We start from the raw sequence: 14,008 nt of genomic DNA, 5'->3' as shown, positions 1-14,008 counted from the left end.
CTTAATTACTAAACGAGTGCTGGTGCTGGGTGAGAGCATTAAGCGAAGTAGGTGATCTTGATGGGCCAAATGGCCTCATCTTGTCTTCACATGTCCCCCCCATTCATGGAAGCACTTGATCGCCATTCAGTGACAGCCTTGAAACTTTGAGCACCATTACAATGAATTCTGAAGCCCCCAGCCCCCTCGCTGTGCAGTTCTTCAAAGTCACCCAAGAACTTCACTGGGATATTGTCATACAAAAGGGATAAAGGTTTCGAAGACAACCAAGGACAAAAGAAAGCAGTCAGACACCACCGCATGGGTTTAGAAGTCAGATTTATTGACATTACCAGATGTTATTTTATGCTTTTCAACACCAAATAATACAGCAACACCCAAATGGAAAGACAACTAGAGCCGGAGCCAAGACGAGAGCTGGCCCAGGCGGGCCGGCAGGACTGGACACTCAGACACACAGACGAACTCAGAGGCACAGCACCTCGAGCAGGGTGGGGGCGTGGGGCCTCATGGCTGCACTACAGGGGAGTCAGACAGCCAGGACGGGCCGCAGAGGGGGTGCAGCGGGTTGGTCCTGCGCCTCTGTCTTTCGGTGAAGTCCAACAGGGGGATTTACTCCTTGGAATGCATGTAGGTCAGCAGATCGGCCACACGGGTGCTGTAGCCAAACTCATTGTCATACCTGAAGAAAGAGGAGGGGGGACAAAGATTAGCAAAGCAGCTGGAAGACAACGCCGAGCAGCAGGTCCCGGAGGGGCGGGACACAGGGGCCGGGCCTCACCAGGAAATGAGCTTGACGAAGTTGTCGTTCAGGGAGATGCCGGCGCCGGCGTCGAAGATGGAGGAGTGCGTGTCTCCAACGAAGTCTGAGGAGACGACCTGCAGAAAGAGTTACACAACAGACGGTCAGAGACAAGAACACAGCGAGGGGGCAGCCTGTCTGTGCAATGCTCTGAAAAGCCCTCCTATAATATCCACACGATCTGCAGTCACCCACAGTGCCCTAACCCAGGCTCCACCAACACACCCTTAATCCTGCTAGTCAAATACCGACAATGGAGTGCTCCCCCTGGTGGACAGGACATGCAACAGGTGGCAGATTTGCCAAGCCTTCCATCGTCTGTTTTAGCAGGCAGACAAGCCCCCACATAAATAAGTAGGTCCTGGTTGGAAAACTAGTTGTGTGAGAATGTTAATCAGACTACAGCCATTGTTTGAAGTTCCTTATCTGTGTTTTCTGTAGAATCACTGCTGGCCAGGTTTAAATCCGGCTCCTTCTGGAAAGACAACCAAGTGAAAACCAGCCTGACGCCGCCAGACGGCAGCCCATCTCACCGAGTCCTCGGTGTATCCCAGGATGCCCTTCAGGGGGCCCTCGGACGCCTTCTTCACGGCCTCCTTGATCTCAGCATAGCTGGCGGAACGGGACAGGCGGCAGGTCAGGTCGACCACGGACACATCGGCCACGGGGACGCGGAACGCCATACCGGTCAGCTTCCTGCGGGAGGGCGGGGGAGACAAGGGGGTTCCGTCAAGCACCTGTTTGCCTCGAGGGGATCACACTTGAGCCGCAGCAAAGACCCAGGCCACTTGTCCACCTTGAGCCCCAAAAACTTCAAGATGTTCAGGCAAACCGATATCCCCCCCAGCCCGGAATCTCCAGCGGGAGACCAGGACAGCTGCTGCGGCTCTCATCCCGAGAAAGTCAGGACACGGCGCTTCCAAACTCCCCGAGAGGCACACAGCTTGCCCCCTCCTCGCCTGCAGCTCCCACGCCAGGATGCAGGACGGACACAGCTCGCCAGCGGATCCTGTGCACTCCCGGGTACCCCAGGAAGCCAGCGGGGTCTCTCCAGGAACACCCCGTCCGGTCTTGAGCTCATCAGCGCTCTGGGCCGGTCGGAAGCTGCCCCTTCGGGAGGCTCCGGTCTCGGCTCTCGGGCACCAGTGCACTAGGATCCTCACGATCGTGACACCCGGCTCCCGGCTCTTCCCTCCTCCCAACACTCACCCGTTGAGCTCAGGGATGACCTTGCCCACAGCCTTGGCAGCCCCAGTGGATGCTGGGATGATGTTCTGGTGGGCACCTCTGCCGTCACGCCAGGCTTTGGCCGAGGGGCCGTCCACAGTCTTCTGGGTCGCGGTGTAGGCATGCACCGTGGTCTGGCGAGAGAGACACCAGGGTTGTGTCCAGCGGGACTTCTATAACCACACATCACCACCTCCCTCCTGAAGAGTACAGCCCTCCCTCCCCCTCCCTCCCGCAGGAAGCTGAGGTCCTGGGAACATCCAATTAGCACACCAGCTTCCTGCACCACAGCCCGATCCCAAGTATCGCACCAGGCCAGCCTCCATGAACGGCTGGTGTTGGGCCCACTGCGTGCTGTGCTTGGCGCTTGGAGAGCTCGGGCCTCAGAGCTGGAAGAGATCTGATCGGTCAGATCGGACTGCTGTCCTCACCATGAGCGCCTCATCGATGCCGAAGTTGTCGTGGATGACCTTGGCCAGGGGCGCCAGGCAGTTCGTGGTGCAGGAGGCGTTGCTGTGGAGGAGAGGAGACCGTCGGCATGCAGGACGAGACTCGAGACACTACAGGAAGGCGACTGTTTCGGCACCAAGGCAACAGTTCCAGCTCTGCTCACCTGACGATGGTCATGCTGGAAGGGTCATATTTGTCCTCGTTGACGCCCATCACGAACATGGGGGCGTCAGGGGAGGGAGCAGACACCACCACGCGCTTGGCGCCGCCCTGCAGGTGAGCCTGGGAGGTGGCGAGAGCAACACATTAGCACTTGCACTAATTATATCCTCAGTATTTTCAAATCAGGGCATTCCTGAACACAGCTGCATGACTAACTGTGGTCCTGTGGTCAAGAGTCTCGAAGCGACCAGTTTTAAGCCGCTATATAAACTCAGATCTTTGTATTACTCATCTTTGCAAATCCAGAATAGCAGCTCCTTTGCCACCTTAACAACTTTATACTGCACTGAAACCCCCAGTAAGTTACCACCCCCCCACACCACCCGAGCCTGCGCCAACACTCACAGAAGCCTTCTCGATGCTGAGGAAGACTCCGGTCGACTCCACCACGTACAGGGCTCCGCAGTTGCCCCAGGGGATCTCTGCAGGCTTCATACTGAGGGAACAGACAGGCGAGACGGTCAGACAGTCGCTCATCGACAGCGGAGCAGACAGCCAGTGCTGACCACGCAGTCCAGGGGGGAGGGGTCACCCAGTGCTGACCACGCAGTCTGGGGGGGAGGGGTCACCCCATCCGCCCCAGGGCCCCACTTTGTTATTCTTGGAGCTTTATGCCAGGCGGCACCGTGGCGCCAGCTCTGAAAACAGAACAGTACTGCACACCCTCCCCCTCCCCCTCCAGCCGAGCGGAAGAGGACACGCAGCCCGACCCCCGACCCCCAGCCGGCCACGCACCACTGGAAGACAGAGATGACGTGGTCGTCCACCACCAGCTTCCCGCCCTCAGCACGCACGTCCCCAGAGTAGCGGCCGTGAGTGGAGTCGTACTTGAACATGTAGACCTGCAGGGGGCGGCAGAGCGCGAGAGGAGAGAAACAGGTTTAAACACGGATCGCGGAATATCCCACAGGAGTGCAGCGGTCCCTGGATCTGTTCCCGATTCTGCCTGGGCAATAACCCGGCTCCCCCCCTCCGTACAGAGCCAGCCAGATGTGCACAGCAAGCACCCCCCAAGTCCCAATCCCAGCAGTCCCGGCTCGTACCATGTACTGGAGGTCGATGAAGGGGTCGTTGATGGCCGTCACCTTGATGCCCTTCTGCAGGCACGCCCTGAGGACCAGGCGGCCGATACGGCCGAACCTGCAGTGAGAGAAGGAAGGGTGAGGAACAGCTGCAGAAACACCGATTCACAGCTCAACACAATGTGACCGTTCTGCAGATGTGCTTGTCTAGGGTCACTTGAAAAAGGAAGGAAAAAAAATACATGTACAGGTCATTGCAACGACACTTCACAATCAGAAGTTACACACTGGATCAAGAGGGGCAGGCAGCCCAGAATGAGAGCTGGAACAAGACAGTGAGGAGGATGAGTCTTTAATCCCCATCCTTAGCATCTGTGTCAGAGGCAGTTTAGTGTCTGTGTTCGGGGGGGAGGGGACTTCCAGCAGACTCTCTGAGCCACACGTCTGTCACTGCCTCTCCAGCAGTAAAGCCCTGGGAACTGTTAACCTCTGGGCGGGATCTGATCCCAGCGAACCAGGCAGCACTCAGATCACCCCCCTCGCTCTCCACGAGCCTGTTCACGGATGCTGTGCCAGCCCTGGTGGGCGGAGGGATTGGGCACAGGAACCAGCACAACCCCCCGTAGAGGAGGGAGCCAAGTCCCAGAAACTCAGCCAGGACAAGTGGGAGGCAGATCGGGAAGCTCGCCAATTTCATTCTTTAGGAAAAGAAAACTGCAGTTTTCTGGAAGAATTGCTTAGAAAATAAAGATGGAAGGGCTTACCCATTGATTCCAACACACAAGTCTGACATGGTTGTTGTTTAGTAGGATGTGGTGCTGAGCCTGCAGAGAGAGAAAGAAAACCTTGAGAACAATCAGCATCATGGCTTCAACCACCCACCGAATTTGCCCTAGTTTTTACATCTTTATTCACAGTTTGTGCCATCCTGTGTCAGAGGTACTTTAAAGTTCATACACTTATTTTCAGGGTGGAAGGCAAAAAAAAAACTGCAGCAGCACAGTGGCTTCAGCACAGCCATTTACACAACAGGCTCATCGTGAAGCCAAAGCCGCAGCACAAGGCCCGCTTCGACATCCAGCCCCAGCAAAGGGGCCCAGTAGGAAGCATGCGAGTCCACACAGGAAGTCCCTGGCTCAGATGTTCCCCCCGCGATGGAGGAGAGTTCCAGTACCGCCCAGCCTGGCCCAGCGCTCTGAAATCACGAGGAACCCACAGGAGCTGCCCTCGTAAACCCAGCACAGTTTTCGTTGGCGAAACCTGTCGCCTTACAGCTTGGAAAGCAGCCGGAAGCCAGCGAACGGTTGCTGCTGAAGAAACAGGTGGGAAGGAGAAAAACAAGTAGTGCAGAAGAAGAAAGATATTTTGGAATCCTACCAACTGAACTGCTCAGCCCTCACTCTCCTTATAAGGTCAGCCTCTGAGCGAAAAAGGAGGAGGAGAGACATCAAGTAAGATTTAAGAACTTTGCAGGCAGCTCTGAGCAGGAAGTTGAGGCTACAAGATAGAGCACTTCCTCCAAGCCGACTGCTGCAGAGAAGAAAAAAAAGCCAAGCACTTCCCAGTTAACAGGCCATCTCAGGCAGAGGTTATGTGGGTCGAGCCCAGGGCACTCAGGCACAGCCCCCCATCCTTAAAACCTTTTTCTACCCCCTTCAAAAAATATCAGACCAAGTACAACTCGATCAGATCTCCCTACCTGCTGAGCGGTATAAAAGATTAAATCAATAGCTCGTTTGCAAGATCAAGTGTTTTTTTGTGCACTTGTTATCTCTCCTGGTTTCCCTTTCGTGTCCATGATGTGGTGTCACTACTGCGTGCTCCAGGTGGGATCTGATTTCACCAGTTACCCTTTACTGTGTTTTACTGTGGTACACTCCTGTAAAGGGGAGGAGTGTGGGTTTCAGCAATGAAATGAGAAGTTGAGCAAATTCCTCAACTGTAACAAGAATATGGTTCAAATACCGACAAGGAGACTCCTTTCACACACTCGAGGGTTGAGCAAGACGCAGTTGCACAAGCGCCAAGCCTGGCTTCTGCCCCAGCCCAAGACCTGCAGGACACTGGCCTTCGGGAGTCAGGCACCAGGAGCACTGAAAGGAGAAACATCACCTTTAAAACCTCCCGAATCTTGAATCTCCTGGCCACTCTCCGGGCTGCGACGCCCGACAGTTTTGAGAAAGAGAGCAGCTCTGCTAGTGCTGCTCGAGGAGCTGCAGTTTAAAAAAAAAAGTTTCCTGAAAGCTCCCGGGGGCAGCCAGTCCAGAGTCAGCAGGGATAAGAGACAAAAACCTCTTTACACAGCAAGGCTAAACGTAAGGAGGGGGCCTGGCCTGGGACAGCTGTAGACAAGGCACACTTGCCAATGGCAGCCTGTCCTTGCCTAGTCACTGAAAAGGCTAATGAGCACGAAACACCCAGACCCTCCTGTCCAGAGCAGCAGGATTTTCACTGCACAGGCTCGCAGACCCCCGCGCCCACGGGGCACGACACCAATGGCCACCAAACCAACCAAAAATGAGAACGGAATCGCTCTCCGCTTGCCCTGCCTGAGCCAGTCTGTCCTCACTGTCCTCATGGGGGTTTCAGACAAGGGCAAACGATCTCCGAGGCTCACGAGCTGCCAGTCAGCGACAGTCTGGGCCCTGCAGGCACTACAGTGTAAAACAGACTTTACGGTCACCAACCATCATCTGGAATTCATTCACAGTTGCAGACACTTTCACACCCAGCAGCTCTAGAGCAGGAGTGGAGTCTCCTCTCTCGGTCCCGCACCAAAGGGGGTCCAGTCCTGGAGGCCCACACACCTGTCTGGTTTCTGTTGCAGACAGGCTCTCTGCTACACTGAACCCGTAACAGACTTACCCGGATTAACTTCAACTGGCTGACTGTTTTCAGCTCTTAAACTAGCTAATGGATGCCTTCTAACTGCTACAATTACAGTTCTCTACTCACAGTGTTCCAATTAAGAAGCTAAAGTTCAATTAAGACTTTAATTAAGTAATTAAGCAGAGCTGGATTGAACATCAGCAAGTGTGTGCTGCTCTGCAGTAGGGTATTCCTAAAGTCTAGAGACACGTGCTCGATAATTGAATAATACATTCGAGACCTGCAGAGCTTGAAGCCTGAAGAACACCTGGACTGGTTCCAAACAATCATTAAATTTAACATGTAATCTTCTTAGTTGTTTGCAGTTATCCCGTGTCTTCAGAGCTCTGACTTAATGGTGCCCTAGAAAATTCACTGACTGGACTGCATGTCTGTGGTCACAGCTCTGGACTCCCAATTCAAAGGTCAGGGATCCAAATACACGTAATCACCCAATTAGTACCTTCTAATGACCCTTCTACTAAATTGCCAACTGATCAGTCACACGCTTAATTAGGAGACGATTAATGTACTCGCCAGATCGTGATTTTTTTACCAATTAAGGCTACAGAAAACAAATCTGCAGGACTTAGGGAGTCAGAAGTAAGAAAAACAAGGAATCCAGACAGTTATCCTGGAAAAAACAGGTGAGGACTCAAATCACAGCAAGATGGATTGAAGGTACCCTTAAAACCTAAAGCTTAAAATTCCGGGGAACCTTCATTCCTGTCTGCTGAGCGGATAATCTGGGTGAACAGTCATACAGACATCCCCTCTTGCCAGGAGCCGCTTCCTCAACTTGCCCCCAGGGGTCCTGTCTGGAGCTCAAAGTCATTTCAAGACCCTTCCAGAACCACCAGCTCCCTCCAGTCCGACCTGCCTTCCGGCACCACCCGCCTGGCCCAGTCCCCCCCATTCCTGCTGTTGACTGGGTCAGGCCCTGCACAGCTCAGGATGGGCTGGGTTCTGCTGTCAGTGCCTAGGCCAGCACACACACACGCACACACGTGCTCTGGCTGCACAATTCAACTCTCCGCATCAGCAGGAATTCAAGGGCTTGTCCTTGCAGCAGGACTCTGCACAAATCCTCTTATTCTCCATGTCACTGCCTCTGTGCACAAGCAGAGGGGATTAGAGCTGGCAGGAGACATGGACCAGCAACCTCATCTCATCCCCCCACAACATCCCACCTTCCTGCATCATCGCTGACAGATGAGCCAATGACAGCGCAGGGGCAGCCCAGGCATCCTGCTCGCATCACCCGGAAAAAACACACCGAGCTGCAGCTGCTTTCCAGGGAAAAGGCCGGGTCCCCCACTGCCGTCGGAGAATGGGGTTCCCTCTCCGGCCCCAAAACATTCTCAGCCGCCTCTTGCCGTTCTCGCCGGCGCGACTGGCTAAAGGCAACATGCGGAATGGGGACACAGGGCAGATCCGGGGCTTTGCAGGGGCAGTTCCGGTGAACGTACCCCACTGTGAAGCCCCGAGTGAGCGAGTCCGCGGGGCGGCGACAAACAGGCTCAAGGACAAGAGCAGCGGCCTGTTTCGGCGAAGCCAGGCAGCCGCAGACACGGGTGCTCTCCTGGCCACGGTGCTCAGCTCTCCCCCCGATGCCCTTGTCCAGCTGCTCGTTACCCTTCGGAAGAAACTGCAGCCTGGCCTTCAAGAACTCGCCTGCAGACAGAGTCGGAGAGGGATGTAAACATCCGTCTCTCTGGGGTTCACCCCACCAGCATCGCAAGGCTCTGCTAACACACCTGTTCCCACATAACCCATATCGATGGGGCCCCCTGGTGGCCGAGGTATATTACACCCTCCAGTGTTCCTCCAGTGGGGCAGTAGCAGTGGGTGGGATGTTTCCTTTCATCCATTCAAGAAATCTAAGGGGCCTGCTTTCCAGCCCCCCCGACTGCCTACAGAAGCACGAATCGCCCCAGCAAGCCTTCCGCCCGACTTCCTCACTACAGAGCCCAACTAATTATTCGCTCGACGGAACCGATTGAGCTCTACCCCTCCCCCCGGGAGTTCCTGGCAATTTCAAGAGCTCGCAACACCTGCAGGGCTGTTGGCTGACAGACGGGCCCGTTCTCACTGGGCTGCTGCCCGAGGCATAGACCTGCCCAGAGCCTGCAGGATACAGCACCACCCGCTGCGCGGTCAGTCCAGGAGGCGCGAGGCTCGGATCGGGAGCGATTCCTCCGGGCCTGTCATTTTCGGTTCAGGAACAGTTAACAACTACTCCCTCTACACAACGTCCTCCAAGCAGGAAAGGTCTCGTTACTGCAAGCCTTCGTTCAAATAAGCAACAGGGCCAGGCTGGACTGAAAACCAGGAGCCCGATCCTCGGGAAACGCACACCTCCGGCACCCTCTGTTCTGAGCTGCTGACACCAACAAACTCCAGGTTATACTCCCTGTGTATCCATCACGTTCCCATTGCCCATCAAAATCAAATCCACAGCTCCCCAAAGACTCACCAAAACTGTCTCAGAGAAACTCATTTACGCCTGAACTACTGAATCAAGCGTGCAGGTATCCAGATTGCATCCATACTGCGCTACAGGGCTCACAGCACTACAATATCCTTTTTGAAAGTCTGTTACTAACCCCCCCCCCACAGCCTGTGGATTCTGAGGAGAGCAGTAACCGCCAGTTCAAGACTGGACAGGTTCCTGGAGTGCGGGGGGCGGGGAGGAGCTGGAGAACAAGCAGCAGGAAGGAAAGAGCAGAGGGAGAAGCCATTTTGTGCCAGAGCTAGCTGCTGCATCATCCAGCCATTTTCCTCTCCAGGACCTGCTCTTCCTCAGATCAAAGCTCCAATAAAACGTCAAAAACACCCGCAGCTACACATGGGAGCACTTAGGGAAGCTCAGAGGGATGTGAGACCAGCCCGATTTCACAGCCCTGAGTCTAACTGCACAGATCCTCAGCGCTCCCTCTCTTCTCCACTCCGGGGGGTACAGATCCCCGAGATCCTCACCCCTCATCGCTCCCCAAGTCCACATCCCTGCGGGACACACCACCACAACCCATGGGTGCCGAGAGACTGGCTCCCCACTATGGAAGTGTCACCTTGGGGCTACCTGGGAACAAGGTCAGTCAGACATCATAAGCATCAAGAGGTTTTTAGTTCAAAACGTATTTCCTACATGGTTCTCAGAATAACACACTATAAGGGTGAACCCCTGTCTGAGATACCTGGAAAAGCCAACTGTCTGTTCTCTCTTTCAGCATTTTATTGGATTTGGGAGATGAAGCCAAGCTTTTCACTTTTTGCACAGGAGATCCTGCAGCAGGTAAATCATCCATAAATCACCCAAATGCCCAGCTTTAAACAGAGACACAAACACGATTTAAAGTGCAGCTACAAGACTCGTTAACACTGTGGCTGCCTTTGGCAAAGAGTGCCCTTGAAAAGAGCTCACACACACCCCCCCCCACGAGACACTGCGTCTGCCTGGCTCAGGCCCAGGCTCTGCACCAGCACTGCGGCAGGATGCACTGACCCGCACACACACCCCCAGGGCGGGTGTCCCGGCGTGATCCCCCCTCCTGATCCCAGACCCCTTGAAGGACTTCTGACAGCAAGAGCCTGCAGACAGTCAGAGCCCTCATGATCAGTGCGCAGTTAGGAAAACTCCCCAGATCGGGAAGCCAGAAGCCTTAGACAACATCTCCAAATCCCCAGAACTCAGGCGGGAAGAACCCGGGAAGCAGGAGGAAGCCCGTGCAAGTCAGTCAGGTGAGAGGACAGCACAGGCCGCTGGCTCAGGAAGGGTTAAAAACGGACGGTGCTCTGAATTATGGGATCCAAAGGGCAAAACATCTCCGCGATGCCTTTTCCGTAGGGAGGAATAAAGTGGAAGAGGATCTAATCAGGCCTTTGCACCTGCCGTGTGCATGAGTCCAACAATAAGAATAAGAGCTACACCTCAGAGACATTTCACTCCCTTACTGTTTTTACAGTGTGAGACAGCACAGCTCAACACGAACTGTAGTGATCAAACCCTGGACTGCAGCACGAACCCATCACACGACAGCTCACAGAGAGCCATTACTGGTGCTTATTCCTCCAGTCAGAGTCCGCCAGGGACCACGGTCCTTCGGTACCTCGACAGTAAGACACAGCCCTAGTGCGCGACGTGCATGTTGGCCCGCGAGGCTGTCGTGGCCCGTTACGGGAAACCACGAACGTTATTAACGCGCATCGCGCCCCCACTGCCACTCGCGACAGCGACGTGAAGCCAGCAGCGGGAGGCCCCGCCCTGCCCCGGGAGGGGGGGGGCGGACACGGTAGTCATACGAGCACATTCACCGGCGGCAGGAATGAGTAAGGACACGGCCCACGGGGCTGTCCCGCGTCTCCGCATGAGTCACCCCCCCCGCCCCCCCGGGAGATCCGCTACCAGCCGGCCGGCACGTCCGCCCGGCGCCCCACACACGGGCCCGCTCAGGGTGCAAACGCTCACCCCGCTTGATTCAATTATTAAATCAAGAAAAATAAGTTCCGTTTCTTTTCCCCCTATTCACATTTAGACGATCCGAGTCCGGGGTTCATTCATTCCGAAACAGGCGGTACTTTTGTGGTTTCAAGCCAATAATAATTGGCCACGACTCATTCACGCTTCTGAAAATGACAAGGAAGAGGAGGAAGAGGAAGAAGGCGGGGGGGGGTTCACCAGCGACACGCGCACCCCGGGCCCTCACTCAGCGCGAGGCTCATTAGGCCTCGTGAAAGCGGACCGGACCGGATCGGGGCAGGCGGCGAGTCCGGCCGGACCGAGCGACCCCTCCGCTCACAGGGGTCAGAGATGACCGTTTCCTGAGCGGTACTGGCGGCAGGCAGCAGGAGCACTGCGGAGAGTCATTGTAAAGATAGAGTAGTACTTGCACGGAAAATTACCACACGCACACGCTCATACACGCTCACACACACCACCCCGGTGCTGAATTAGCCGGGATGCTTCGCTCGCCGCCATTGAGGCCAGTGTCGGCTGAGACGCACAGGCGTCCCTCGATGTCGTCCCGGGCTGCCGCGTGCTCTTGTGGAAGAGGGGTGTTGTGCCCGGGGGTTCATCCCCCCAGAGATCCCCTCACTGACCACACTGCCCACCCGGGCTCGCTCGGCCGCACGCCGTGACGCAGGAGCTCCGAGCCGCTCCAGCAGCCTCCCTCGCCGGCCAGAGCGCCGGACAGGCTCGCCTGGGGGCACGGCCGGCCGCCTGTCCACGCCGGGGAGCCGCTGAGGTGTCACCCCGACTCCCCGCGAGCAGGATGGAGGGGAGCGCTCGCCTGCCGCCCGGGCGGCCGCGACCGACGAGCCGCGCTAATTTCATGCTGAATTAAATTTCATCAGTTTTATATGCAAATTCAATATTTGATTCATTAAATAAAAAAAAACAAAGCATCGGAGGGCGTACTTCTGCGTGCTTTCAAGGTTATATCACTTCCTTTTTAAACGGGAGCATCTCTTCCCCATTAAGCCCAAGTGCGACAGGCGCCCTCACGTCTCCCCACCCCGCAGTCCACACCTATGCAGAACAGGTGCTCTAATTCCGCGACACCGCCTTTAGGCATCCTTTTCTTGCGCCTTTCGGGAGATTAAGGAGAAAACCGAAACCCCTCCCCCCTCTCTTACCTTCCTCCTCCGATGCTGCAGTGTGTCTGCGGGTCTCCGCCTCCGCCATCCAGCATTTATACCGGGCACGCGCCACTTCAGCCAGGCCGGGCCCGGGTTGCCATGGAAACGCCGCAACGTCACTGTTACAGAGGGAAGGAGGGAGGAGAAGGACGGGGCTGAGAGGCAGCACCAGAGGACTGTCACGGCTGCTATGGAAACCCCGGCCCGGGACTCGAGGGGAATGAGTGACACGTGCAGGCCAACGCATCGCACCGGTACCGCACCGGCGCCGGAGAGCACAGCGGGCTGCGGGCCCGCAGAACAAGGGGGCTGTCGAACCGGCAAGTCAAGCCTGCTGCAGCACTGATTGCCTACAGATTCGCAATTTCCCGTTGCTCAACGTCATTACGTAAGACTGACAATGTCTCATCCCGGAAGCTTCGGGGTCACGTTATCACGTTAAGCAATAGCTGTGGACAAGTACATCACCCCCAGTTACCGGACAAAAACTGCAGAAGGAAGTCTCACTTTTCTGTTATACTCTATTGTGTTTGATTTCAGTTTGAACCTTGTGAAATAAACCGTTAAGTCATGCAGAACAGACAGCGAGCTGTTCTCTGTGATTCCGCATCTCCGCAGGACGATTGACCTTGACAGCGGCTCCTTAGGCCGACCTGTCGAGAGACCTTTTTCAGTCCAATCCTCCTGTAGCGTGTTATGCTCAAGATTAAAAAGACTAAGCTATTTTAACCTTCTCGCAGCTGGACAGCCGCTATTTTAAAAGATAACATCAATGATTTACTACGAGCTGCGATGTCCCCCGTCTCTCCCTTCCTGACCTGTGTGATACTTCTCCCTCCTGGGTGACCCATAAACTTATCAACATTTCTGACCACAATTCAGGTGCCGTTGAGTCTGTTGAACTGTGTGACTTGGCTGGCTATCGTTATAATTTCCGCGTCTTGTCTGTAAAGGCGTGTGGTGATCAGAGGTAATCTAGGCGCGCTCTTGGTGTGATCTCGCGTGCTCAATTAGCTGGCCGACCTACGCGAGGAGAGAAGACGGTTCTGTAAAAATACATGTATTTCTTCAGCCACTTATTATAAACAATACAAACACAATACTGACCTGTATATTAATCAGATTTCTTTTAAAGTCGACTTAAAAAAAATGTGTTTTATTTTGGTTATTATATCATTGTGTTTTTCACAACACTTTCAATGATATATTTTCCTGATAATTTACACTTCATTGTTTGTAAGTTGCTTTCGTTAGAGGTGTCATTTAAATATATTTATGACAACACCATCGACAACTACATAGAATTTGCTGTACCAATAGCTTTTTTGCTGCTGACCACGATATCAGAACTAAATGCTGCACACTGGTGGTGGTGGAGGGGAGTCCCCATTACCTGTAAAGCGCTTTGAGTGGAGTGTCCAGAAAAGCGCTATATAAGTGTAAGCAATTATTATTATTATTATTATTATTATTATTATTAATCAAGTGAAGATTGTTCAGGAGAAAAATAACCAGGTGATCAGAAATATTCTTTTAATATTCCAATCAGTAATATAACCGAATATAAGAGACACAGAACAAACTTATAAACCTAACCTTAAAACACAAACTACCACCCTATTTAAGCGATCGCGAGTAGGACAGTTTGCACATGCGCCCTGTCAAGGCCACTGCGGAACGGAAATAAGGCTGACAGGCTGCGGAAGCGGGGAAGGGCAGGATGGGAAATGTAGTTTATCTATGCTTTTATATAGAATACATAAATCGATCAATCAAC

General features: G+C 54.2%; 1 protein-coding gene across 1 annotated transcript; it reads right to left on the bottom strand.

Moving 5' to 3' along the window:
* Positions 1-301: 301 nt before the first annotated feature.
* gapdhs (glyceraldehyde-3-phosphate dehydrogenase, spermatogenic) lies at positions 302-12,326 on the bottom strand. The gene is made up of 11 exons (XM_088620870.1): positions 12,229-12,326; positions 4,488-4,547; positions 3,745-3,841; positions 3,437-3,543; positions 3,047-3,137; positions 2,643-2,761; positions 2,461-2,542; positions 2,012-2,163; positions 1,336-1,498; positions 782-879; positions 302-682 (listed from the first exon to the last, which is right to left on the bottom strand). The coding sequence occupies exons 2-11, from the start codon at positions 4,514-4,516 to the stop codon at positions 613-615; spliced, it is 1,008 nt and encodes a 335-aa protein (XP_088476996.1). The 5' UTR covers positions 4,517-4,547; positions 12,229-12,326; the 3' UTR covers positions 302-612.
* Between the last annotated feature and the right edge of the window lie 1,682 nt (positions 12,327-14,008).

This window comes from Lepisosteus platostomus, chromosome 26 (assembly GCF_059453375.1).
Source record: "Lepisosteus platostomus isolate fLepPlt1 chromosome 26, fLepPlt1.hap1, whole genome shotgun sequence".
NCBI lineage: Eukaryota > Metazoa > Chordata > Actinopteri > Semionotiformes > Lepisosteidae > Lepisosteus > Lepisosteus platostomus.
Note: the sequence above shows the minus strand (reverse complement) of the source record. Positions and strands in the feature narration are given on the sequence as shown.

Excerpts from the sequence above, each read along its gene's own strand:
- gapdhs (XM_088620870.1), bottom strand. The coding sequence starts at position 4,516 with ATGTCAGACTTGTGTGTTGGAATCAATGG. Across the intron at positions 2,762-3,046 it reads TCAGCATCGAGAAGGCTTCT|GCTCACCTGCAGGGCGGCGC; the intron begins GTGAGTGTTGGC and ends GCCACCTCCCAG. Across the intron at positions 1,499-2,011 it reads GTCATCCCTGAGCTCAACGG|GAAGCTGACCGGTATGGCGT; the intron begins GTGAGTGTTGGG and ends GCCCTCCCGCAG.